Raw genomic sequence first — 27370 nt, forward strand, 5'->3', positions numbered from 1 at the left:
AAATGACGGACAGCCCTAATGTTCCCGTCAACTCTTAAAAAAAATCCGGGGGAGGGGAGTCAGACAAAATCGCACCACCTCCTCCCATGTTCTCAAAAATGAAATATGCCATTTGGGTTTGGTTAGAATCAAGTTAGTTAGTCTGGCTCGAACTGGATCAAGTTTACAATACCCACGGGCGGGTCGGGTGAGGCTAGATTTTTTTTAAGACTGATCTTGCCTCTAATACAATTTCAATATTTTTAAACTGTATTTGACTTGTTTGATACAATAATTTCTTTAAATCAGGACTCTCAAGTAAATGACTAAATTGATTTTGCTAGTAATTCTGCACTCATATAGTAAGGTCAAAATTAAACTTTTATTTTTACTATTTAACTCCCTCACTCCATGTGCAAAAGGTGTCTTCCAGTTTAGTGATCTGCTTACCCTACACACAAAAGTCTAAATGTGTTAGTGACGTGTGAGGGGGTGGGCAGTACATGCAATTCATCTTCATAGTCAAGTGAAGTAAATAATCCAATTTGTCCTCAAAGGTAGAGAGATTAGCAGCTTTGTTGTTGTTAGATTGAAGATCAGAGCAATCATTATAATTGAGGCTGGTTTATATTGCTTTTGAAGTCATCATGACAACCAAATATTTGGTTTGTTGTAGCTTCTAATACTGCACATCATTTATTTGTATGCCACCTGTTTTATTTCCACCCTCCACTACAAAAGCAGCAATGCTAAAACGACAACATTTCCAACAAGGTTTGAGATGTCATGTTAATGAGCTGGTTTTCTATTAATGGTTGTCAGGTGGATCTGACTGGCCAGAGCATCTTTGACTTTACGCACCCATGTGACCACGAGGAGATCAGAGAAAACCTCAGCCTGAAGACAACCAGTGAGTGCATTCACACAAACATTTGCACACAGATATAAAACAATTTGGCTCACCACAGCTGCTTTGAGTATTTGTTTGTATATTTATGCAACTCATTGAATGCTCTCTTACATGGTTGGTATTTTTTTTTTTTTTTTTTCTGTTCTAGGGTGTCAGCCTAGGTCATTTCTTCTATCTAAGCTAACTTTAAGTGTGCAACACTCTGGAAGGATTTATTTAAGCCATAAGCTTGTGCCATTGTCAATGAAATAAAACAACCATCATACAGCTGAGGGCGTAGGTTGGATCTCTGGAGGCCCTAATCATGAGGAGTCTTTACAGATAAGGTGTTGGATCTGCAAAGGGCATGGTGGATAGCAATGCTATGTTGAATGCAAGTTGTTAAATTTTAAAATGTGCCAATTTCATACTTAAATAATGAGCAGTAATAGTACTTTGTTCAAATGACTTGACGAAACAAGTTAGCCTTTGTATTGCTGTGTAGTGATTGCATTAGCAGCTTGCTTATAACCATCCATCCATTATCTGCACCGCTTATCCTCAGTAGGGTTGCAGGGGTGCTGGAACCCACCCCAGCTATCTTCGGGCGGTGGGGAGGGGACACCCTAAACCGGTTGCCAGCCAGTCACAGGGCACACAGGGACAGACAATTCGCTCGCTCATTGACACCTAGGGACAATTTGGACTGGCCAATTCACCTGACATGCATGTTTTTGGAATGTGGGAGGAAACCGGAGTGCCCGGAGGAAACCCACGCAAGCATGGGGAGAACATGCAAACTACACACAGGAGGTTTGATCTCATGACCTCAGAACTGTGCCGCACACGCGCTAACCACTGCGCCGCCGTGCTGCCCCGAACTCTGACATGTTACTCACAATTTATTTTGGTCTTTTACTCTGTCACTGTATATTTGTTTACAAAAGAATCATTGACAGCTTTGCACATAGGAAGCAACAAGTGGAAGAGTGGCGATTCTGGTTCGCCAGGTCCATTTTGAGAGGTGCTTTGAGACTGTAATGTGTCATTATCATCGCACCTTGGCAGTTGTAATGTAAAAATATATGATATGCACTTTGAGGGAAATAGGTTGGCCTGCTGGCTTGGGGGCAAGCAATTGCCTTGTTTACTTAATCCGAAGCCCTACCTCTGCATAACATTCCACATCTTTCCTAACCGTAATTTTATATTTTGCAGCCAAAAACAAATGGTTTAAAGTCTGGTAGTTTCTTGTTTGTATAAATACTTATACTGCTTTGGTGCTGAAAGCGTACCATTTTTCATCTGCCCTTGAAAGCTTCTGTAAAGTGAGCTCCCACATTTTCCCTCATTAAGTCCCCAAATGATGCATCTGATCCAAAAAAAGCTGCCAGCCACTTAGACCATGACAACAGTTCGTAGTTTCATTTTTCATCCATAGCTCTGCGTACATTTCCAAACCGTAGTTTAATTGCATTGTTTTTGCTGATATCAGCATATTAAATACAAGCTCACAGGGACAAATTGAATGTGCTTGTGAAGTGAAGAGTAAAGCGCACTCCAGTTATGTAACATCATATCTCTTAAGACCCACATGCAAATGTAGGCTCAGAGGTCATGTCGACAGAAAGCGAGTGCGTATCTGTGAGAGAATCCAACACACATATAACATTTTATGCATGCCCAAAATGAGACTTATCAGTGGCCCAAGCAGAGCAATATGCTTTGTTTCACCCTTTTTCCTTTTTCATATATTTACTCTACACAATAAAGCGCAAACACACGAATAGCATAAAAAGTCAGTATCTTGGTTATTGTATTTTATGTTTATATATAATATATATATATATATATATATATATATATAATTAAAGTAATTCCAATTGAATTGGTGTTTCGGTTTTTGTAGCATTGCTTGACAATTTGGCAGCCCTAAACAAAATCGTATATGAAATTAAAAAACTACTTGTAACTGCTAACAGACCAGAGACTTTACCAGACAAGAGGTGACTTAGCAAATCTTTGGATGTTTTTATTTTATATTGCCAGGTGGCGTCTTTGGGAAAAAGAGCAAAGAGCAGACCACACAACGGGACTTTTTTATGCGGATGAAATGCACAATGACCAACAGGGGACGCACTGTCAACCTCAAGTCAGCCAGCTGGAAGGTGAGTATCAACATTGGAATATTTGCAAAAACAACTTTAAGCTTTTGTCTGATAAATAATGTTTATTTTTTTCCCATAGAGGGTTTTATAAAAACTGCTTGAATGGGACTTACAATCTCTCCAAAACAAAAGAAGTCGACCCACGTTCTGAAAATCTCATCAGTGATGGGTCATTGTTTTTTTTTTTTTTTGTTTGTTTGTTTTTTACTAATGTGAAAATCTAAGTAATAGAAAGTATTCATAGAAAGTGTTTTATATTGATAGTCTTTTTTACAATTAGTTATTAACACCATCATTTTCTGAACATCCATGACCAATTCTTAAATTTACAGCCAAAAACACCCTTTTAAATTAGCCTATCCATATGAATGTTATAATAATAATAATAATAATTTCCTTTGTATTGTCATTCTTTGTAACAATGTACACAGAACGAAATGTCGATACACCTGACCCGTTGTAGCGAGCCGATGCAGCCGCAGCCAACAGAGGGCGCCGCCATTTTACCAATGTTATAAGTCTTAGGTATGACTCGGCCGAGGCGCGAACCAGCGACCTCCCAGTCTCAAAGCGGGCGCCCTACCATCTAGGCTACTGAGCTGGTTATGACCCGGTCCCCTTTTTTTCAAAAAAGTTGTTTTTTGTTCACTTAGCCCCACTCGTAATACTAACTTAGTAGCATATTTTTAGGACAATAAGGCCCACCTAAAAAAAAACAAATTTGCCAGAAAATTTAAAGTGCACCCTATAACCCAGTGCACCTTATCCACCTCAAATGCGATGGAGAAGATTGGAATACACTCTTAATAAGTGTCCACTACACAAGATTTTTACGGTATACTAATAATAATAATAATAATAATTTCCTTGTATTGTCATTCTGTGTAACAATGTACACAGAACGAAATGTCGATTGCACCTGACCCGTTGTAGCGAGCCGATGCAGCCGCAGCCAACAGAGGGCGCCGCCGACCACTTTTTAAGTCTAAAAACATCCCTGACTATAATCTCAAAGCATTGTATGCAACTGGAATTTAACCTGGGTCACGGCGGTGAGAGATTTTGTCCTAGAAGATATAAAGGACAACTTTGTTTTTTTCATTCTCTAATATTTTGTTTCTGACTCTGCGAGTAAAATGGTGGGATAATGAGATCGATGCCTATTCGTATGTCATTAGTCGTTTAGGGGTTATGTTTCGGTGTTCTCACTGCTGCTTCGGACTGCTCCAAAAATCTTGCCTGCAATAAATGGTTTTCAGGTGCTGCACTGCACAGGCCAACTGAAGAGTTACATAGGCCCAGCACAGCATCCGGCGCTCACGTGCACTGTTCTCATGTGCCAGCCTGTCCCGCACCCAGCCAACATCCAGGCGCCGCTCGACAGCAGATCTTTTCTGAGCAGACACAGCATGGACATGAAGTTCACCTACTGCGATGACAGGTGCGCACGCTGCTTTCACATGCCGACCATGCTTTGTTTTCCCAAGCCTGGTGCACGCCTGGCGCAGTATGAGTTGTTTACGTCACTTGTTTTCAGATCATGTGATTGTTTAAATAGCAACTACCACAGTCACGTAGCGATTACGAAGACATGCTAATGTGGTGTGGTTTGAACGTTATTATAGTTAACTCCAATATATTTTGCTGTTGCTTTAAGAAAGAATGAATGACTTTATTCCGACAATCACAAAAACAATCAAGTGAAAAAAAATGTTAACAAGTCCGAATAGGAGTCAGAAGAAGCATATGCTTATTTAATTCTACCCCTTCAACTTCCTTAATATTTATGTCTCACAGTTAGCTCATCAGTGTATTTACATTTAAGAAACACCTAACTAATAACAAAAATCCAGAATGAGCGCCACTGCTGGTTTATAGCATTGACGACAACTGCAAGCTGTTGAAATACTGTTTTTGGTTATTCATGAAGCTACTAAGTAAAAGCGAAGTGCTTATCTTTCATGAATCAGTGGAATCATGGCACCACATATTTATTTTTGCACCAAAACACATCTACTGAGTGTTGTGTCATGTAAAATGTAAGCTTAATAATTCACAGGGCCAGTGCTTTTTTTATCAGTGGTTGCCATGGCATTTGCTTGTCATCGTTCTTCGAGAATTAAAGAAAACTTTGGTCAAAGACATCATTGCGTTCTTTTGTATTTTTAGAGCATGCTTTCAAGTTACCGTTTTCCTCTGTCTACTGCACACTAGAGGAGTATCAAACATGTTTTATATTGAAATAATTGGGGCCGCGTCGTTCTCCTTCAAAAAGTGCCCCAGCACACCCGACACCAAAAGCAAAATGACGATCGCCAATGGTGCAGGGCTTTGGCAACTGAGTCATATTAAAAAGGCCTGTAAAATGTATTGGATGAATATGTAAGTTATTTGACTTTTAATTTTTTCACCCTTTGGCAAATATTTTATTTTGTTTCCTTGAGAGGAAATTGTTATGTTTGTCAACAACATTGCCTGCAATGTCTCCATGGCAACATTGTTGCATTCTTACCTGAGGGCTCAAGTTGGATGTTTGCTGGCAAAAGCAAACACACTCAGAGATTGAATTTCACAAGCTTGCGCATGTAGTCCATCTTTTCAGGTTGCTCATGCACGACCAAGCTTTCTTTCAGGCAACTATCTGTGTGTGCGTACGTGCGTGTGTTTGCGTGACTCAACTACAAACAAGGTCCCATTTTTCCTTTGAACAATTTTGGGGAGGCAACGAGTGGGCCAAATCCTGCATCCAAATGAGTGAATGAGGTTATTGAAGGCACTGGCCCTCGTTAGAGGACGCACACATTGACACACAAAAGGAGGTCTCACAAAATGTTGTGCGGCACTCTAATTAATCGTTCACAGTTACCGCTAGAGGGCGGCAGATTTAATTAAGGAAACTTTTTTTAAAGTGAGCTTGATGTATTTATACTTGCCGATTTGTTGAGACTTTGCTGCCTCCCAAATTCATTCCTCAATGGAGTGACGTGTTTGTGTGTGTGTGTGTGCGTGTGCGCATGTGTGGAGGGGGGGGGCTATTGTCCTTGTTTGGTTTAAACATTTTTAATCATGGTTTGGACTTCCTTACTAAATGTAGGATTGGGGGAAGTGCCTCATGTGAGACACAATGTTGCTTCCTCCAAAAACAATACTTCTGGCATTTATTGAATAGTGTTTTGTTTGGCTAAGCAACAGAATTTTGTGAGTCACCATTTTCTGATAAGTGGTTATTGAGGTGAAAGGTATTTGGCAATGTACTTAATACTTTGCTTTTTTGTCTCTGCCAAGAAAAAAACCTGCAAGTAATCAACACCTCCTCTAATTCGTTTTTTTTTGTGCATTGCAGGGTGACTGAGTTGTTAGGATACGCTCCGGAAGATCTTTTGGGTCGTTCTATTTATGACCTCTATCACGCTCTGGATTCAGACAGTGTCACCAAGAGCCACCACAACTGTAGGACACGTGCACACTCACGTGTACTTGGTTCCAAATGTTGAAGCAACACATACAAGTTGTTTTCTGTTTTAGTGTGCAGCAAAGGTCAAGCGGTGAGCGGGCAGTACCGCATGCTAGCCAAGAGCGGGGGCTTTGTGTGGATAGAATCGGAAGGTACAGTCATCTACAATGGACGAAACTCGCAGCCTCAGTGCATCGTTTGCATCAACTACGTGCTCAGGTGAGTCAGGTGCCAAATGCAGACACTTTTTTCAATATTGTCCATAGTCGGAACGAGCTGATATATTTTTAGGGGTTATTTTATTTGACATTTTGTATGCCTCTTCACATTTCAATTTTTTTGTAATTAGTTTCCTCCGGGAACTCCGGTTTCCTCCCACATTCCAAAAACATGCATGTTTGGTTAATTGGCCGGTCAAAATGGTCCTTAAGTGTGAATGAGCTAGCGAATTGTCTGTCCCTGTGTGCCCTGCGACTGGCTGGCAACCAGTTCAGGGTGTCCCCTACCCACTGCCCGGAGATGGCTGGGATGGGCTCCAACACCCCCGCGACCCTACTGAGGATAAGCGGTGCAGATAATGGATGGATGGATGGATAGTTTGACTATTTATTTACTTACATACAGTTGTGGGCAAATGTTTAAATACACTTGTGAAGAACATACTGTCATGGCTCTCTTGAGTTTCCAGTAATTTCCACAGCTCTGATTATTCTCTGATAGAGTGATTGGAACAGATAGTTCTTTGTCAGGAAAAACATTCATGAGGTTTTCAGGGTGACTAACGTTATATAAAAACAAGTTTTTTTTTGTTTGTATTTTTTTGAGTAAATCTTCCTTTTTTTTTTCTTTATCCGAGCAGTGACATTGAGGAAAGGAGCACCGTTTTCTCCCTGGAGCAGACCGAGTCGTTGTTCAAGCCGCGACAGGCATGTGGCTTTTTGTCAGGGGAGACTGGCAGTGAGGCACTTTTCAGCAAACTCAAAGAGGAACCCGATGATTTGGCCCAGCTGGCCCCGACGCCCGGGGACGCCATCATCAGCCTTAATTTCGGTCCGACTTTTTGCTCCTCCATTTTAATTAAATAGTCACAGATCATCTGTCGTTGTTAATGAGCAGAAAATCTGAAATGTATTCAAATCAAAACCATATTTTCCACACCGTAAGGCGCACCCCCTAACATTAATCTGGGGATATTTTTGTTTTCATTTCAAAGGCGCATTTAATTAAAACTACATTAAGGGCTAGGGTAGCACTTGTAATAAATAAGTAATCATTTGAAATATATCGCTGAGGACAATTGCACAATTGCAAAAATAGAATGCAATCGGAATGAAACTTGGATCTTAGTGGGGGGAGCGCCATATCCCATTAATAGACTGCCAGGGATACAAACCACCCACAAAAAAAGCATCAGGTTTTATTTAAAAGGTTTTATTATTTATTGTTATGTCATCACACTTTTTTTGTTACCGTGACATGTTGTTATTGATGTTATTGGGCCATGCCGCGAGAATACTGTCAGACATTCAAGTCAAGTAGAGTCAAGTCACATTTATTTGTATAGCCCTTAATCACAAAAAAATGTCTCGAAGGGCTGCACAGGATTACAATCACACCATCGCCTGATCTTAAACCAACATCAAACCACTCCATGGTACAGAAAAGGACCACTGAACACATTATTAAAAAGTGCAGGAGATTATGAACTGAATAAAGAGTTAAGGCATTATGGGAAGTAATTAGGTCATCCTGTAAAATATAAATGAATGCATGGCTGCACTTATTCAACAACATTTTGTCAATTGCAATGCTTAGTTTAGGCTAAGAAAAAGTGAAACAAAATCTTATCTTGCATTCTTATCTGTTACCCGAACAAAAAATAGTGTGATAATGAGGTAAGGGCTATTGCCTTTTCATGCGAAATCTATGTTCATAGTGGCCTGGTGGTTAGGATTCGGTGTGCACACCATGGCTATCCGAGTTTGATTCCCCCCGTTGCTACTATTGTTACGCAATTGTTAGTGATCAATAATTGCACAAATGTGATTATGCATTTGTATTTCCAATGTTTTTCCATGGATAAGGCGCACTGAATTTTGGGCCGCACGTTTATTATTCTGTCCAATATGTAGTCTTGGGTGCGCCTTATAGTCCAGAATATACGCTACGTGAAAAAAATATCTCCCTTGTTTTCATCATCCATCATCATAAACATATTTAAAGTTTTAGTTGAAGAATGTGAATCTTTGATTTTAACTGAGGTTTCAAATTCACTCTGCTAGGCTGTCATCAGCTAGAGGAGCCTTCCCAGATTCCAGCAGGATCATATCCCCAGCACTCTGTGGCCCCCTTGCCCGTCTCCTGCACGCCATCCTGGGGCGACGATGCACTCGGAAGCACCCCCTTCCCACCAGCTAGTGATGTGGCTAAAATGGCTGCCACTTTCACAGCCCAGCAGAAGCCGCCACCCTGCAGCGCCACTCCCAGTCTAAGCAGTTGCTCTACAGTGAGATGGCACACTCATTGGGTTACTGGAAGTACCCCTGCAACCCCCAAAAACAAATTGTGGTTCTGTTTTGTGGTTTTCAGCCCAGCAGCCCCAGCGACTACTACAGCAGTGTGGACGGAGACTTGAGGGTGGAGCTAACAGAGCGGCTTTTTGCACTGGACACAGGGGCAGACAATCCTGCCAACGAGGTGCGAGCTTTAATGTCACATTTTTACCTCCAGGTCGTGGTCAACTTTATTTTTTGTTAAAACCAGGGAAACCCAAACTTTTTACATCACAAGTTTTATAAACATTACAATTCACATAACATACACACAGATACAAACACATAACAAGAATGACACATACTAATTTTTCACTTTATTTGAATTAAATTCAACACACGAAGAACAATAAATCAAGCAATTACTATTCTTAATTAAAAAAAAAATTTTTTTAAATATTTTGGGGGTCAAGTATGATTTTTGAGATTTAGAATGTTTCCGCTCACTTTTACTCTGAGAACAAAAAAGAAACAAGTAGGCCACTAGGTGACGTTGAAAATTACCTAACCTTCCACTGAACTGATTTACGTTTTAGAAGTATAAAAGAATAGCCCCCAAAAATGTATACGACCAAGGATTTCCAGGACAAAACTAATATGGTTTATGTAAATAAATGTAAAAAGTCACAAACGTCTAAATCAAAAGTATTAAAAACTTACAATTCGATTTCAGTATGTAAAAGTGTCTCCCTATCCCTTGTTTGGACACCTCTTCTGTGAACGATTTGTTCTGACACAAAGTCCACTTGTTGTTGTTGTTTTGTTTTTTGTTTTGTTTTTTCAGACGGACTTGAGTGACTTTGACCTAGAGACGTTGGCTCCATACATCCCCATGGACGGGGAGGACTTTGAGCTCAATCCCATCAACCCCGATGAGCCCCTGGATGGGGGCATGATTGGGGGTGTCACCCCTGGCAGTGGGCCTCTTCCACCCTCCCAACAGCAGAGCTTCAGCGATATCGCTAGCCTCTTCCATCCCCTCTCCTCACCTATCCATCCACAAGGTTTTTACCATCCGTCATCCAACATCTCTTCTTCCCCGGCACCCGCCCAAGGTCAAGGCGAGGAGCGAGCCCCTGGCCACGGAACGATGGACCCAAGGGTGATGGCCTACATGACGGGGCAAGTGCAGAACCCGCCCTACCGAGCTCCAGCCAGCACCCCATTGTCGTCAATGGGGGGCATTCAGAACCTGCAGTGGCCCCCAGATCCCCTGTTGACGTACCAGGAGCAAGCAGCCAACAAGACCTTCCAGTGGAACCAGGCACACCCCACGCTGGATTTTGGGTCGTCTTCCTACCGAGCAAAGCCGCTACATGTCATTCACAGGGAAAGGTAACGTCAACTTGTCTGAACCACAAAATAGGTTGAATAGGGTTTTTATTGTCCACCTTACCATTGCTTCCCCGCAATTTTTTTAATCAGATTTGTTCCTTTTATTCTAGCATTTTCTGATCATTTAATTTCAAATTCATAGTGGTGGTCTTTGGAGCAAAAAATAAAAATATTGTCCATGTCCTTGTATTTATAGACTTAAATGTCATGATTTCAATATTCTCACTATATATTTCTCTATAATCTATTTTAGCAGGGACGAAATTCTTATTTTTTTTAAATATATTAATTCAGATGCTTTTCCCACTACACTGTTTGACACAAGTTTTTACACTTTTTCTAGACTTGCTCATGTGTTGTGTTTGTATACAGGTAGTTATATAAAAAATAATCTCACAAACTATGTTTATCTAAACAGAAGAGTTGTATGTAAAGAGATTGAATAGTTTGGAAAAAATAAACCTATAGCTTGCGAGCCATATATGGCTTTATTTATGAGTACACCAGGCACGGAGACCAAACAAAACACCTGCAATTATTTAACACAAATAAATCTGTAGTGTTTGGTCCATTCTGCTTCGGGTATAGTCTTAACTAAAGATTACAGAAAAAGTGTCACACTACCAGACCCCATTTTAGCTGACCAACGTTAGATAATTCATAATATGTAAGCTCATTAAAAAATTTGTGTTCACTATTTAGACATTCTATGATGTAAACCCACAGAACAAACTGTACACACCCCAAAACTCCACCAGAAAAACACCCAGAGCAATTTGACTGGGTGAGGGGTAGGAATGAGTAGAACTATATACACATGCGCGCAGTCCCCCCCCCCCTTTCTCAGCCCTGTGTGCATCAAAGGAATCCTCGTTTGCAGTATTTTGTGACATTTCTACAAAAATAATTTTTCCCTTTCCTTGTTTTGAGAAACCATTATTTAGGATGAAAATTATGGTCAAAATGAGCCTCCACATTTTTAAGTAACTGTGGGAGGGAGACAAATTTTAAGTTATATATTTTTATTGATATGGGACACCTGCTCTGGCATTAATATTTCATAGATTTGATCAAATCATCAAACATCACACAGTAAAATAAAATGTGCTGAGTGATTTGCTTTTGTCTGGAGAGAGGGTTTGGCAGTTTTGTTGAATTTAATATATTAATATATGGTGTGTCTCTCGGGGAAAATATATATAAAATATTTCTGCTTTTTTTGGCTCTTTGGGTCAAAAAGTATCCCGGCCCCTGCAATAGAATATAAGAATTTAGCATCATTTTATAAACATGTTATGTGTGTTATGTCTGTATTTGTGTGTAGGCTCATGGAAGACTTTGTCCACAATTCCAGAGACATGAATCCACCCAACAGCATGAAGCGCTCCTTCAGTCAGATGTCGGTGAGTTACCTTGTTGAGTTCAGCTGATGGCAACTTACCTGTTGGTGTGCCAACATTTACATATGTGTGTCTTGAGCAGGGCCAAGTCAAGATGCCAGGAAACGTCTGGAAGAAGATGAGGCCCGACATGGAAAGTGGCGCAGGACCATTGCCAGGTATGAACTCCTGCTTTAGGATGTGTGATGAAAATGATTATTTTTAGTTGATGTTTTGTCCTCCAGAAGGTGGGCCCGGCAGGATGTTGCCGGGCAACAGGACTCCTCTTTGTTTCAACGTGATGCAGCAACACAAAAAGTCTGAATATCCCCGAGACAGAACAGGTGAGAACCCATGACCCACAAGCAAAAAAGAAAAGTTCAACACGTATTCATATTTAGAAAAACCTTATATACTGTAAATTAAGCCTAATATTAGCAATACAATTTCGCCAACTGGTACTCAAATTCTGCAGTTATAGATTTATAGACCATCCCTACTGTGAACGATGAAGGTGGAAAGGCTGTTTTTGTCTGCTAAGGGACCGGGATGATTTATCCCTGTAAAAGATATTGAATGGGACTATGTATAGTTCAATTTTGAGTGTAAACTTTTTTTCATAAGCAATAGCATTGCTGTTTAAACGTGGGATGTTCTTTCGCCATGCCAATGATCCCAAAAACACTGCCTATTGAGGAGGACTTTTTCTTCCTATGTGTGTTCAAATCGACATCCAGGTTGCGAGACAATACTGGTAAAAAAAAAAAAACACTGGAATGAGCAGTTAGAGATGTAAAAATCAAACAGAAAATTCTGTGCTTGTGAATACACAACAAGACTGAAACGGTTTCAGGTGTTAGCTTTAAAAATGGCTGACAATCATTTATATACCAAAGGGGTGGATAATGGACAGTGAATCGGGACACCACTCAGAACAATGTAGAGACTGTGAATGAAACAATGAATAAATAAGTACATTCAAATATGTGGATAATCATAAAGTGCATTTATTGCCACTAAATCATTTGCTTGATTAAAGTATTAATGGAATAGGTTAAAAGAATGAAAGCGATATAACTGGAGAACTCACACATTTGTGATCATATGCATTTTGATACTCTAACACTGGGCAACAAAGATCTGCTTCGTTTGAACCATTTAACGTCCTGGAAAGTATTAGCTATTTTCCAGATCTCACCCCCATTGAAAATCCCTAGAGCAGTCCTGCATGTTTTGGAGGTTCCTCTTCTCCAACACAGGTGATGCCAATTTTCGGCTTGTTGGCAGGCTTTGTGAGAGCTTGATAATGATGCAGGTGATTGGAATCACCTGTATTGGAGCAGAGAAACTCCAAACACATGCAGAACATGCGGCTCTCGAGGACCGGGTTGACGTTCCCTGCCCTAGAGGAAGTTGAAAGTTTGTTGTGCCAAACAACGACACCAGCAGCACCACTCTTACCTTCTTACCGACGCCGCCCCTGTAGCTTCTTGAACCCACTAATAATCCACGAAGCACTCACTGGTGCTCACTATTTCGTTGCGCTCCCCTGACTTCCCTCAGTCCGATTTAATTTCGGAATTTACTTTAAATTAACGCTACGCTTCCCAGTTTGTTAATGGAGGCAGCGCCCGTCTGAAAGGCTGGTGCATGGTGTCAATCAATCACAGTTGTACATACAGTCATAACAGCCTTACACCGAGCACCGTCCCTAATCTGTCTCTGCAGTCTAAAAGAACACAATGCATGATACAATGATGTATGACAATAAAGACATATCAATTCAAAATCTGCGAAGGAGTGATCCAGCGATAACTAAAGCGCGAAGTAGAAAGGTGTACAAAAAAGTTATTGAGATTTGATTTTTGACTAAATACTTATTTTACTCCAAAATTTGCACCATTTTTTTTAGAAACACAGAATGTAATTCTCTGGATTTCTTTCCTTATACTGTCGCTCATGATTTAGGTATACCTATGATGTCAATGAAAACCGTCTCTTGTTTTTTAGGCAGGAGAACTTGCACAATTAGTGTTGGACTAAATACTTCTTTTTTCAGGTCTGGCCAATCGCTTGCTGGGCCCGTCTGTTGAACGCACCTTCCTGCCCGAGCTGACCTGCTTTGACTGTGAGGTCAACGTGCCGCTGCAGGGTAACCTGCACCTGCTCCAAGGTTGTGACCTGCTCCAAGCCTTGGACCAGGCCTCCTAGACCCCAGTCCCTCGCTACAGGCAATGAGCCCCATGATAGCCTCCATCTTAAGCTATTTCACAACCCGCCTTATTTCGTCCGTCAGGAATCACATGCATATAAACGTGCCTTTTGTCATTCCGTCCTTCCCGGACTATACCTTACCCACTCGCACGTCATTAGCAGTCTGGCTAATGCTAATCACACTCATAGTTGCACAAAATTCTGTTTTTGGTCTATTGCGAAATCTTGAGCGGACATACTTAGTTGAATTGGAATGTGATAGACTTCAATTTGCATTCCTTCTTGAAAAGCAGGACCTCATTTAAAGTGCCAAAAATGCACGGCCAACCGTTTGAATGACAATCAGTTGCTGGTTCGTGTCTGAGAATCTCAAGACGAAGACTGAAATTGAACATCATTGAGGTGAAAAACCGACAATTTGGTGCATTTAAACTAAAGCAAATGATAAACATGTTGGTCGTAAAAAAAGTTGCCGCATCCCAAAGAGAATGATTTGTTTTAAGCTTGGCCAAATTGAAATCAAAAAGTCAAACACGCGAGGCATTTTTTGCCTCGCCTTTTGATAACACTAGTGCTTGTCGAGTTAGAGATGTTCTAGTTGCTGATTCTGTCCACTTTATAAGAGAAAAAAAAACAGAGTGCTGCCAAAATCGAAGCTTTAACTTTGGCAAGCACTCGTTTTCAAGTTTAGCGATCAAGGTAGCATTTCCTCACTAATCCATAGTGTCCTTCTATCCACGTGGGGAATTTAAGTTTGCTAGTTCACCACCGTATTCTTTGTAAGAGGGCGTTTGTGTCCTCTCGTGTTTTTTTTATTTCTTCTTGGTTCAGTTGCTTAACTTTATCGTTTAAAATGTTGTGTTACGGGTGAAACGGAAAGCTGAAGCTTGCCAATTATTGGTCGCCATAGGAGGAGGATTACTGCCACATTGAAAAAGAGAAAAATATCAATTGTGTCATCATTTTTTAAAGAGCTACAAAAATATTTCTATCATAAAGCAATAACTACTGTTTTTCTAATGAAATTTGCACTGTTATCGTAATATATATTTTTTAAGTCAATGAGCACCTTATTGTGACCTGATAATTGTCCAAATTATCCTCAAATTAACATGATAATCCTCGCAAGCTTTGCACGATAAATCCAAATGTGATCTTTTCCATTTTGTAGATTTATAACGATCACTTGTACATTTGCCTTACCGCATGTTGCACTGGATCGCAATGAAATTTATATTTTTGTTATATGACGAAGTGATTGTCTTAGAATTGTAATTAAAATAATTGCAAATTTCCACTTTATTCAAGTCAAGATGGTTTGAAAATTGCTACTTTTCAATTGAGCAGGGTTGGAAGTATCCTTGTAATAATTTCAAAATACACCCTGAAAACAATTGTAGTCTCTGTTTGTAGTTTGAAAGTTAGTCATTATTATCAAAGTACTATATGTTTGACCCGGTAGATTTTTTTGTGTTTTTTTTTTTTTTTTTTCAACTAAGGCTTCTTTTGCCATTGAGTCCTTGTTCGTAATACTATCCATCCATCCATTATCTGCACCACTTATCCTCAGTAGGGTCACGGTAGTGCTGGAGCCCATCCCAGCCATCTTTGGGCAGTGGGCAGAGGACACCCTGAACTGGTTGCCAGCCAGTCGCAGGGCACACAAGGACAGACAACTCACTCGCTCATTTACACCTAGGGACAATTTGGACCGGCCAATTAACCAAACATGCATGTTTTTTGGGAATGTGGGAGGAAACCGGAGAACCCGGAGAAAACCCACACAAGCACGGGGAGAACATGCAAACTCCACACAGGAAGGTTCAATCTAATGACCTCAGAACTCTGCTGCACACGTGCTAACCACTGCGACACCGTGCTGCCCCTCGTAATACTATATTTATAGAAATTTGCAATTTTATTGTAAAATTCTTGTCTTCTACTCAAATACATTTTTCTCAGTGACATTGTTCTCAAGTGCCTTGTGTGGTTTACCTTTTACAAGGTTTATAACTCATTTGTCCTACATGCTACCACTATTTTTTTAAACAAATTAACAGCAATATCTCATCGAAACATTTATTGTGGAAGAATATATATTTATTCTTCCATTATTTAACGTTTTTGGGAGGGCTAAAATCGCATAGTGGCCATGTTTCGTCACAATTTTTAAAGTAAACTAAACCTTTGAAAGTGTTTTTGATCCTGAACTATTTTTCTCATATTTGTTTGGCTTTTTGTTATTAGATATTGATATTGTTGAAGACTTTTTTTTGCGACTGAATCTTTCAATTTATATTTATATTTGACTTGTGGCAGTTGTTCAACATGGCCTTAATCCTCCTCGGTAAGAGTTTTGTTTGGTGTGGGGTGCTTATTGAGTGAATGTATTATATTTTTAATGAGAGGCGTAGGTATTAATTAGACCCTCTTCCTCCGACCCCAATATCTCAATCCAAGAGACATTTTCTGACCTTTATATATATTTATGTGATTATTGTCAAAATCCTCTTTGACCTGTTGCGCTCTGAGAATGTAAACACAAGCAATGTCTGGAACTATCCAGACATGTTTGTTTTTTTTGGCTTCAGTTTCCCCGTTAGGAGGTCCCCATAGCGCAATGGTGACCCCTTTTCAGCCGCCGAGCTTTGCACACGTTGAGGGTGGTAGAGTGGACGTGTCCTGGTACGTGGTCCTCGCCGTCCTGCTTGGCCAGTACTCACTTGTCCTTTTGTGTGCGCTTTAAGAACTTTCACATATAAAAATCAATGTTCTTTTCACTTTTCTGACATGTAGCATTTTGATATTGTACCTTGTATTGCGTAGATTGAACCCCTTTGAGCGTGGCAAGCTGTCAGGTATGCATTGAATCTGTACATGTCGAGATTAGCATCTGAGTGACACTGTGCGTTTGTATTTGCTTTGTGGTTTTGTATAGATAATCATGAAACATTAAGTGCTCTTGACTTTACACCATGCTGATATTTTCCGGAGCTACATTTGGTCCCACCAAAATATGCCTTAGCCTCATTTAGTGTTGCCTCAGATCGACAATCCATTCCAAGCTGGCCCACCACCAAAACCCACTAGATCGCCCTAAACTAACAACTCGTGCAATCTTATAAATTTAAAGATCTAACTCCCTCTACCTGTTAAGAACCCACTTCTGACATTAGAATCATTGTAGAACCCACATGTCTTCAGGGTCAAACACCCTTTGTAGATCTAATATGTTCATATCAGTTCCAGATAACAACTAACCTCTGTCAGAGTCAAGAGACCCCTTGTAAATCATATAAGTTGCTGTTGAGAACCGTTTTCTAACATCAGAATCCCTGAAGAACCCACGTCTTCACCTCTTGTAAAATCACAATGGTCATCTAAGTTTCTGTTCAGAACCCACATCTGACAGCAGAATCATTGTATTACTAACGTGTCTTTATCGTCGAGACACGTTGTAGAAACACTATGGTCATACAGTTGCTGTGAAAAATTCACTTTTAACCCACATGTCTTCAGGGTCAAATACCCGTTGTAGAATCACAATGGAAATAACAGTTCCAGTTAAGAACCCACTTCTGACATCATCATCAGAATCTTTGTAGTACCCAAATATATTCAGTCAATCGACTTGTTGTGGACCACTATGGTCATTCAGTTCCTGTTAAGAACCCACTTCTGACAGAATGTTTAAAAAGTCGTATGTCTTCAGGGTCAAACACCCCTTCAAGTATCACTATGGCCATAACAGTTCCAATTGAGAACCCACTTCAGACATCATCAGAATTCTTGTAGTACGCGCATATTTTCAAGAGACTTCTCATAGAACGACTTTGGTCAGTCAGTTCCTGTTAATCTCCCACTTCTGACACAATCAAAATATTTGATGAACCCACAAATCTTCCTGGGTAAAAGCCCCTTGTAGATTAACTATGGTCATATCAGTTCCATTTAAGAACCCGCTTCTGACATAATCCTTGTAATACACACATGTTTTAAGTGTGTTGAGACCCCTTGTAGAGCCACTATGGTCACACCAAGAACTGAGTAGTATGTCGAAACAAATAACCTGACATCCATCTTGTATTCAAGTGTAATCAATTTTCCGTTTTAGAACCACCTCATCTCAAACGGGTTTATATTAAAGCCATAAGAGTCTTTACAGTCATTACTTGAAGTCACTCAAACCCACATAGACCACTGTGAGCATGGTGTCCATTAAAAAGCAGCAGTGCCATTCCACACTTAAAACCCTTGACAACCACCGGAGAACCTTAGTAGCTCCCACTACAACACCTTGGTGATGGTGGCTGTGATTTCCAGTGTATTGGGGACCAATCCAGGCCTGTCAGTCCGAACGAAGCTGTTCGCAGGTTTTTCGTAGAACTTTGTTCATGCCTAAGACGAAGCGCTCCAAGGGGCCAACGGGAATTTATTTCCCATTTTAAAAAATTTGGTTAATCAACATTTTGGTCGTCCGTATTGTTTCAAATGGTAAAACTGTATGTTGAAAGAGTTGGCAAACGAAAGTGGGAATACATTCTGGGACTACCCGAGGGAACGTCAGGTGATGTTCCACTGGCTCGTTTTGAAGATTTCACTAAATGTCCTGTCAAGGCCAGTGGAATCAACGCTAGACTTCGCCTCGTTTGACACCGCAGGACTCGTCACCAGCGTTAACATTTAACACCTTTAAGGCAACCCAAAGGGTCTTATCCCCAATCCCGAATTAAAATCCCCGAAAGCTTTATTTGGATGTTTTATGTTTTATCCCCGATAGAGAATCAAAATCTCCGGAAGGCTTTATCAGCATGTTGTTGCCTTTTTGTGAAAACAGGGTCATTTTTAGTATTTCACTCTGGGATCCCCGTTAGTTGACAAAGCCCCTTTTGCTTTTGTACATGCTACGAAATCCTGACCTATTTGATCAGCTAACATGTAGCGTATATAACCAGTTCATATCAACATTACACACAGTATGTAAAATGACCTTTATAATGCTGGGGAATTGAACCCAATCAAAAGTGTCCTCTGCACTGATATATTGTTATTAAAAGCCTATTATTGACCCGAGCGTTTGTGTCGTCATTTCTTGCATTTTACCCCGGCGACACATCCACTTCTTTTTACACTGGAGATGAGTCCCTTGCTTCTCTTCAACCAAGCTGCATTTGTTTGCGTTGTATTCTGATCTGCAGGTTCTCCAGCTGGGACGACAAGCACGAACAACCACTTCACGCTTCTCTTTCCCACGCCTGGAGCGGCGTGTTTGTTTGCGAACACGAGCACATTTTGTGGCGGTTTTTTTATGGAGTTGCCGATTTGACGTCAATCCCTCCTGAATATTTTGTCCCGACCCCGAAGACAATTTTCCACTGGCCTGTCCAGCAGTTTCTGTGTCCCTTGAGACAAATCCGTTCGGAAGACTTCTAGAGTTTGAATGTAGGCGCCTTTGACCTCCGTTGATGACTTCCTCTACTTTACACGAAAACAACGAATTTCATACGAAGTCATCCTGCCCTCTGTTTTGGAAAACGCATACAATCAAAATATTGTATATTTTTCATTTTGGGGAAGGACTATCAGCTTCAGCATGTGTTTGTTTGAATGTTTTAGCATGCGTGCACAGGGAAGGACGGGGCTCAGTTCAGCTTCCCGGCGACTGGAGCGGTTACATCACATCCCTAACTTGCGTACGCACACGGCCATTGTCTCCTTGGGCTCGTTTGTGAGTGTGCAGGAAGTGGCAAGAAATCCGACATTTGGCCCCAACGGACCCCAGGAATGGTCTCACCAGCAATTGTTGCTCCCTGGCCGTCAATTACGCAAGCTCAACTGTGTTTTCTTTCCCCCACCCCCACCCCGCTGAAAACAAATTGTATATATGATTATATAATATTTGTGTATAAATATACAGTAAAGAAAATAAGTATTTAAACACCGTGCTATTTTGCTATTTTTACCACATAGAAATCATTGAGGGGTCTGAAATTTTCATCATAGGTGCACGTGAGAGAGATAAAGTAACAAGAAAAATCCAGAAATCACAATGCATGATTTTTAACTATTTCTTTGGTGTGATATAGCTGCAAATAAGTATTTGTACACCTGAGATTGTTATTATTTGGTACAGTAGCCTTTGTGATTACAGAGGTAAAACGTTTCCTGTAGTTTTTCACCAGGTTTGCACACATTGCAGGAGGGATCTTGGCCCACTCCTCCACAAAGATCAAATTTCTGGGCTGTCACAGAAACAGAGAGTTTGAGCTCCCTCCTTTCGATTGAGTTCAGGTTTGGAGAATGGCTGGGCCATGCTAGAACCCTCATATGCTTCTTACGGAGTCACTCCTTGGTTTTCCTGGCTGTGTGCTTAGGATCGTTGTTGTTGGAAGACCCAGCCACGACCCATCTTCAATGCTCTGACTGAAGGAAGGTGGTTGTTCCCCAAAATCTCACAATACACGGCACCAGTCATCCTCTCTTTAATGCAGTGCACTTGTCCTGTCCCATGTGCAGAAAAACACCCCTTAAGCATAATGCTACCACCCCCGCACTTCACAGTAGGGATGGTGTTCTCTTCATTCTTCTTCCTGCAAGCACGCATAGTGGAATTATGACACCTGTTGGCTTAGGCAGGGGAACCTTTCGTGCCATGCATGATTTCAAGCCATGACGTCTGTGTGTGTTACTTACAGTAACTTTGGAAACGGTGGTCCCAGCTCTTTTCAGGTGATTGACCAACTCCTGTCGTGTAGTTCCAGGCTGATTCTTCACCTTTCTTTGAATCATTAAGACCCCACGTGGTGACATTTTGCATAGCGCTCCACTCCGATTCAGATTAACCGCCATGTTTAGCGTCTTCCATTTTCTAATGATTGCTCAAACAGTAGACCTTTTTCACCGAGCTGCTTGGCAAATGCTCCGTGGCCCTTTCCAGCCTTGTGGATGTGTACAATTTTGTCTCTGGTGTCTCTAGACAGCTCTTTGGTCTTCGTCATGTTACAAGTTAAAAAGTCTTACTGATTGTATGGGGTGGACAGGTGTCTTTATGCAGCTAACGACCTCAAACAGGTGCATCTGATTCAGGTTGATACATGGAGTGCATGTGGATTTCTAATGGGCGTACTAACAGGTCTTTCAGGGTCAGAATTCTAGATGATACACAGGTGTTCAAATACTCATTTGCAGCTGTATCACACAAATAAAGTGTTAAAAAATCATGCATTGTGATTTCTGTATTTTTCTTTTTAGTTTATTTCTCTCACAGCAGACATGCACCTACGATGACATTTTCAGACCCCTCCATGATTTCTAAGTGGGAGAAATAGCAAAATAGCAAGGTGTTCAAATACTTATTTTCTTTACTGAAAAAATAATATATATAATTTCTGGAATGGGGCAGCAAGGCAGCTGAGCGGTTAAAGCATTAGCAGCACACTTCTGAGGGCATGGGTTAAAATTCAGCTACCGGCCTTCCTGTGCAGTTTGCATGTTCTACCCGAGCTTGGGTAGGTTTCCTCTGGGCACTCTGGTTTCCTCTCACATTCTAAAAACATGCATGTCAGGTTTATTAGCCCGTCCAAATTGTCCCTAGGTGTGAATGAGCGAGTGTGTTGTCTGTCTCTGTGTGCTTAGCGATTGGATGGCAACCAGTTTAGGGTGTCCCTTGCCCACTGCCCCAAGATAACTGGGATGGGTTCCAGCACCCCCCTACATAAACGTTGCAGAAAATGGACGGATGGATATTGCCGGAATGAGTGTTTTGGATCTAATGAGGGTAGACCTGCTGGCCCAACATAGTTTTGCCATAGCACAACATTTAAAATTTTCACAAATGGACAATCCACTCAAATCCCTTTATCGAGATATGGCCCCTTAAGTGACAGCAGGCCAGGACTGGAATAGTTAGCGCTGTTAAGAATAGCTTGTTAAAAACGGCATTAGGCTCCAGTGATGTGCAATGAGGGATGACCTCATCTGTCATCATGGAAATAGAAAATCAAATATACATTTTATTTATTCAGTATTAGTTATTTCTCTATTTACTTCAAAATTTGGGCATTTTCTTTTTCAAAATCGATTAATTTCAATAGTATGTTAAATAATATCACTACAAGTAATATTGGCTGCAGCTGCATCGGCTCGCTACAACGGGTCAGGTGCAATCGACATTTCGTTCTGTGTACATTGTTACACAGAATGACAATACAAGGAAATTATTATTATTATTATTATTAATATGGAGTGCAATACTGTACTGGGCAGTCACAGAGAAAGGCATGAAATTCTCTTGCCTCATGGCAGAGGGCGACAGTGAGACCAAGCATTCTGATTTGGCACATGCCTCAGCCACAACCAATAGAATTGGTAGTACTATTAAGCCATACAGGAATTTAGTTTTCATTGCATGAATTATTTTTTCCATAGTTGAGGAATACCTATCTATTGGTGTTTTTGTTCCAAAGGAGTAACACATTTCTGCGGAGGGGAGGTAATTTAGAATTGTGCTATTTGTACCATGGCATTGATATGGATGATTTTTTGAGTATTGTATCAGGTTGAAAAAATCTGATTAGTATGTACGCATAACTTGTCATGCTGGCAAAAAGCTGGTAATGGTTGCTCTAGTAATGTATAGTCCCTCACAGTTATAGATGAAATAAAATAGAATTGTCCTGTCGTTTTTCTCAACGTGGTAAGACATTGTATGCAACGAGATTAGACATGGCACTCCAGGGTAAACACGTGATTAAGACTGAAGAGAAAAATGGGATAAAAGACTGTCAGAATAAATAGGCAAAACATATTTACAAGAAACTTTGAAGTCTTTGTGTTCTTACAGGACAAGTAGGGCAAGTAAGTAATCCATTACTAGTCCTGAGTACATTTTACAGAGGAACCCTTGAAAGCATCCTTTCCAGCTTCACCAATTACAGTTCTTCTTTCATCAGGCATTCATGATCTGGAACACTCTTCCGATCAAAGCAAGAATTGTCTTTAACCCTAAACACACCACCTTTTCCCAATGTAGGGGTCAACCTTTTTCAAAGCTGAGAGCTACATTTTGTTTGTAAAGGGATACCATTTTGGTGTATTTTCAAAGCAAAAATATGTTATTACTATGTTATTACTATGTATGTAATCATATTTTTATTAAAAGTCAAGTGAACTTTGAAAACGGCATGTCAGTTTGAAATCAAAATACCTAGAAATATGGCAATTACCAATTGCTGGTGAGCTATTTCCAGAAACTGTCCGCAGGCTACTCGGGTGCTCTACGTTGGAGACCCCCTGTTCTAAGGAATAAACAAAGATGCAGTGTACCATTGACTTGTTCAAATGAATTAAATGAGGACAACGTTTGTTTTCAGCACTTTTGGAAGACTAGGCAGTTGTTACTACCGTTTCCTGGAAACAATCTGCGGACCGATGACCTTTCTGTTGATGTTGAGCGCCCTCAAACCAACAGTTCCAGATGACTCATGCTCGCCTGGCTTCGGTTTTCTCTTTGGAATCGTGTTCTTTTAGCTACGTTTTCCAGAAAAGCATTTAAAATGCAGCAGCTCAAAATCTGCGATGATTAACTTGTTTTTACGATGATTTTTGTCTAGAAAAACACGATAAAATATGATAAAATGATAAACTGTCGGGCAGCACGGCGGCGCAGTGGTTAGCGCGTGAGCGGCACAGTTCTAAGGTCTTGGGAACCTCCTGTGTGGGTTCAAATCCAGCTACCGGACTTATTGTGCAGAGTTTGTATGTTCTCCCCGTGCTTGCGTGGGTTTCCTCCGGGCACTCCGGTTTCCTCCCACATTCCAAAGACATGCATTTCAGGTGGATTGGCCGGTCCAAAATTGTCCCTAGGTGTGAACGAGCGAGCGAGTTGTCTGTCCCTGTGTGCCCTGCAATTGGCTGGCAACCAGTTCAGGGTGTCCCCTGCCCACTGCCCGATGATTGCTGGGGTGGGCTCCAGCACCCCCGCGACCCTACTGAGGATAAGCGGTGCAGCTAATGAGATAATAATGATAAACTGTCGCTGGTGTGTTAGATTAGGTGCATTCTAAAAGTTTCTGTCACTCCTTTAGCACTCTTCTAGCTTTTGGTGCTCAAATGAGGCGTGTTGCCTTGTCTGAGTATCAGGGTTGGGTAGGGTTACTTTAACTGGATTACTTTCAATTTCTTTTGGATTACTCCAATACCAAATATGCTAATAAAAGACAAAAGAAACTAAATATGAATAAAAGTATGACTCACAACACGTGGTAAGCTTTCACTCCTGGCTATGATCTCTTTGATCTCCGGCAAAACTAATATAAAATGCGACAGGAACAAAATGACAATAAATCCTAACAGCTTGTCAACATTATTTTTGCCGTTTCATGTGTTCCGTTACTCCCCAAGCCTGCACAAAATTTAGTCATTTTATTCATATTTAGTTTCTTTTGTCTTTTATTAGCATATTTGGCATTGGAGTCATCCAAAAGTAATTGAAAGTAATCCAGTTAAAGTAACCCTACCCAACCTTGTCTGAGTATCGTCTGATTGTCCTGCTTTCAGTTTATTTCATTTAATCATCTTGCAGCTCCCTCAATAAGGCAGCTGACTTTCTCTGTGCTCATTTGCTGCCCTCTAGAGGCAAGAAAAGTGTATCGCTGCAACGCTCATACGCCAGTGCTTTCCTCCATAATATAGCATGATTGTGATTTCCCAATATTAAATTGAAAAATAACAGCTTCTGAAATTGAATAATTGACTATTTGCGCTTGACGTCACCATACCTGTCAACCTCCACAGCTCCATGCCCTTACAAACTGTCGTATTTTCCCTCACAAAATACAAAATAATCTTACACCATATTTTTTTTCAAACGTGTTTATTTATGTAGTTTAACATGTTATATTGTACGTGTGTTTCGTTATATCATATACATTGTTAATCAACATTTTGTTGTGAGATCCTGAGTTGCTCGACATGAATGAGGTTTATTATAAAAAAAGTTCAAAAATTAAGTAGTTTGGACGTTCACTGTAGCAGGAAAAAATACATGCAAATATAATTAAGTAGTATAATACATTTTATTAATCAAATTATGAAATCATTCTCTGCATTAAATTATTGTTGGTAATATACTGATTAAAGGGATAACCCCAAACCTGTCTTTTTTCATTTTCTCCTTTTATACTTCCTTTTTCTCTTAACTTCTTTATACAACTTAATAATTCGTAATATAATTCATCAAAGCAAGTGAGCCGTTTGAGACCCGGCTCTGTTTAATGAGTTGAGCCGAAAAGGCGGTTCTCTAAAAAGAGACGGACTTCCTTTCACTACATCAAACCACTCGCTCCGTTTGCAACGAAAAAAACAACGATATTGAGATAGAGGCTTCCGCGGCGAATTAGTTTGACTTGATTGATTTGCCGTTTTGTCAGTGTATACCGGATGGTACCCATAATTGACAAATTTGCGTTTTTCCGTGCAAATTTTCTTGTACGTTGGACACGTCTTAAAATGCATAGTAAACGTACTTTGTACGGCAAAACCGTACAGGTTGACAGGTATGCGTCACGTTGCCTCTCTGGCAAAATGGGAGACATGGCTGACTGCACAAAAACAGTTAAGCGCACGGCAGTTGAATAGGCAGTTGAGTTGAAACAAATACCAATAACCACGGCAAAAGAGTATAACCACCACTTTTTACAATGGTGAATAATTCCTGTGCAGTGAAAAAGTTTATAAGCCAGATTTAGAATTGTATCCCTTTTGATGAAGACGGAAGAAGGCATATTTTTCGACATCCCGAAAAAAATGTATCTACCGTTTTTCGTAAGTCGAATGGTCGTAAGTAGGGGAGCGTCTGTAGTCAGGGTATTGTATACTCAGCGACACATTTCGATTTTACAAGGGCCATAAAATTCCACGCAGTAAGTCACGATGCGGCTTCCATCAACTGTGTTCAGTTAACACTCGCCTGAAAAACACTTGCTGGCGTCTGTCTCCCTTTTCCCTCTGTTAATAATTACAATTGGCTTTGAGCTGCCGATGCCACTGAGCTACATTCATGTTGAGTGGAAATGTAAAGTTCGGACAATGGAATACGTTTTCTGAGGCCTGACCAGGCAGGGCTCTGCCCGACAAAAGACTAATTTTTGATCTAGCTCACAAAAACTGCCAAATGTTCGGTGTTCAGACAGAACTGTCAAAGCTTCAGCAAGGTGTGAGTGGCTCTTGTTGTTCTTTTTGTGTGTGGAGTTAAAAGGGAGATTAAAAATTGCCATTTGAAGACCAAGAATACAGCAAGATAGAAAAATTGTTGTTTAGTTTTTGGTCTTGTTTGAGAACTTAAAGATGGGGTGTGTCATTTAAGGTGTCTTTAAAAAGTTTAAGGTTGTTTTTGTACACATTTCTATGTAAGCGTTCTAAAAAACCTAAAACATCGTACATTAGTTAGGACCACAAGTGGTTTGAATAATGTGTTAACAATGCCCAACGGAGTTCAAAGAACCTGTATGCTTTTTTAATCTTAATTTTAGCAAAGCTGTTTGAGACAGAACACATTTGGTAGGAGGAATTGGGGTGGGTGCTGGAGAGCGATGTCATGCTCATTCCTGGGGGTTTTGTCTGTTGGAAAATGCTGGTCTATTAGTAATCCCAAGAGCCAAGAAGAAATCTGCATGTTCGAGACCGTTCTCCATTTGTTCCCTGGTGCTGTGAAATGCTCTGCAACCTCAGTGGAACTGTTTCGAATGTGTAGACTTAAAACATACTTATATTCTATAGCTTATGAACTACTTAGGTTTCATTTTTACTATGTCTGTGAATTATTTGTTGATGCCCTTGAAACATCCAATGCAGCCTGGACATATTGGAAGAGGGATCACCTCATGTGCGGTCCCTTCTCAAGGTTTCTTACTTTCCTCATGCTGAGGTTTTGGAGTTTTTCCTAACCCGCAAGCTGGTTTCGTATTAGGGGATGGTGTAATGGTAGTCTGTAATCTGTACAGCCCTTTGAGACCTCTTGACTTAAGGGCTATACAAATGAACATGAATTGCTGTGACTTGACTATATTTGTTAGTGTAGCGTGAAAATACTGAAAGTAAGAAAAGGCCTCTTTCAAGTAGAATCCAAAGGTCAACACAAAACTCAAAAGGATGAAAATAGAAGTGTGTATTTGAGCGTGTCTAAGAAATGCACCTACTTGCATGCACAACATAAGGAGCTAGAAATAGGCTGAAATGATAACAAAAGCCAGGAGATGGCGATGGCAGGTATAAAAATTCCATACAGCTCCTTTAAAGACTATGCCCCAGTCCTCCCCTGTTTTTTTCATTCATTTTCCAGCCAGTTATCCTCACCAGGCTGGCAGAGATGCTGGAGCTCAGCCCATCTGACTTTACGTAGT

At 40.5% G+C, this 27370-nt stretch overlaps 1 protein-coding gene across 3 annotated transcripts in view; it reads left to right on the top strand.

The window, feature by feature from the left end:
• epas1b (endothelial PAS domain protein 1b) overlaps positions 1-19043 on the top strand; it is a 42495-nt gene extending 23452 nt beyond the window's left edge. Inside the window, exons 4-16 of one of the 3 annotated variants that reach the window (XM_088350705.1) lie at positions 802-889; positions 2918-3036; positions 4296-4477; positions 6380-6486; positions 6562-6709; positions 7350-7540; positions 8773-8996; positions 9080-9187; positions 9827-10377; positions 11702-11780; positions 11860-11935; positions 12002-12100; positions 13816-19043. In XM_088350705.1, the coding sequence (XP_088206831.1) occupies positions 802-889; positions 2918-3036; positions 4296-4477; positions 6380-6486; positions 6562-6709; positions 7350-7540; positions 8773-8996; positions 9080-9187; positions 9827-10377; positions 11702-11780; positions 11860-11935; positions 12002-12100; positions 13816-13967 (2124 nt within the window). In that variant the 3' untranslated portion in view covers positions 13968-19043. Of the gene's footprint in view, positions 1-801; positions 890-2917; positions 3037-4295; positions 4478-6379; positions 6487-6561; positions 6710-7349; positions 7541-8772; positions 8997-9079; positions 9188-9826; positions 10378-11701; positions 11781-11859; positions 11936-11982; positions 12101-13815 lie in introns of all 3 variants that reach the window. The other 2 variants (XM_088350706.1, XM_088350707.1) reach the window with 2 other exon arrangements.
• Positions 19044-27370: the final 8327 nt, after the last annotated feature.

This window comes from Urocampus carinirostris, chromosome 13, assembly GCF_059441175.1.
Source record: "Urocampus carinirostris isolate Australia breed hairy pipefish chromosome 13, RoL_Ucar_1.0, whole genome shotgun sequence".
In the NCBI taxonomy this organism is placed as follows: Eukaryota; Metazoa; Chordata; class Actinopteri; order Syngnathiformes; family Syngnathidae; genus Urocampus; species Urocampus carinirostris.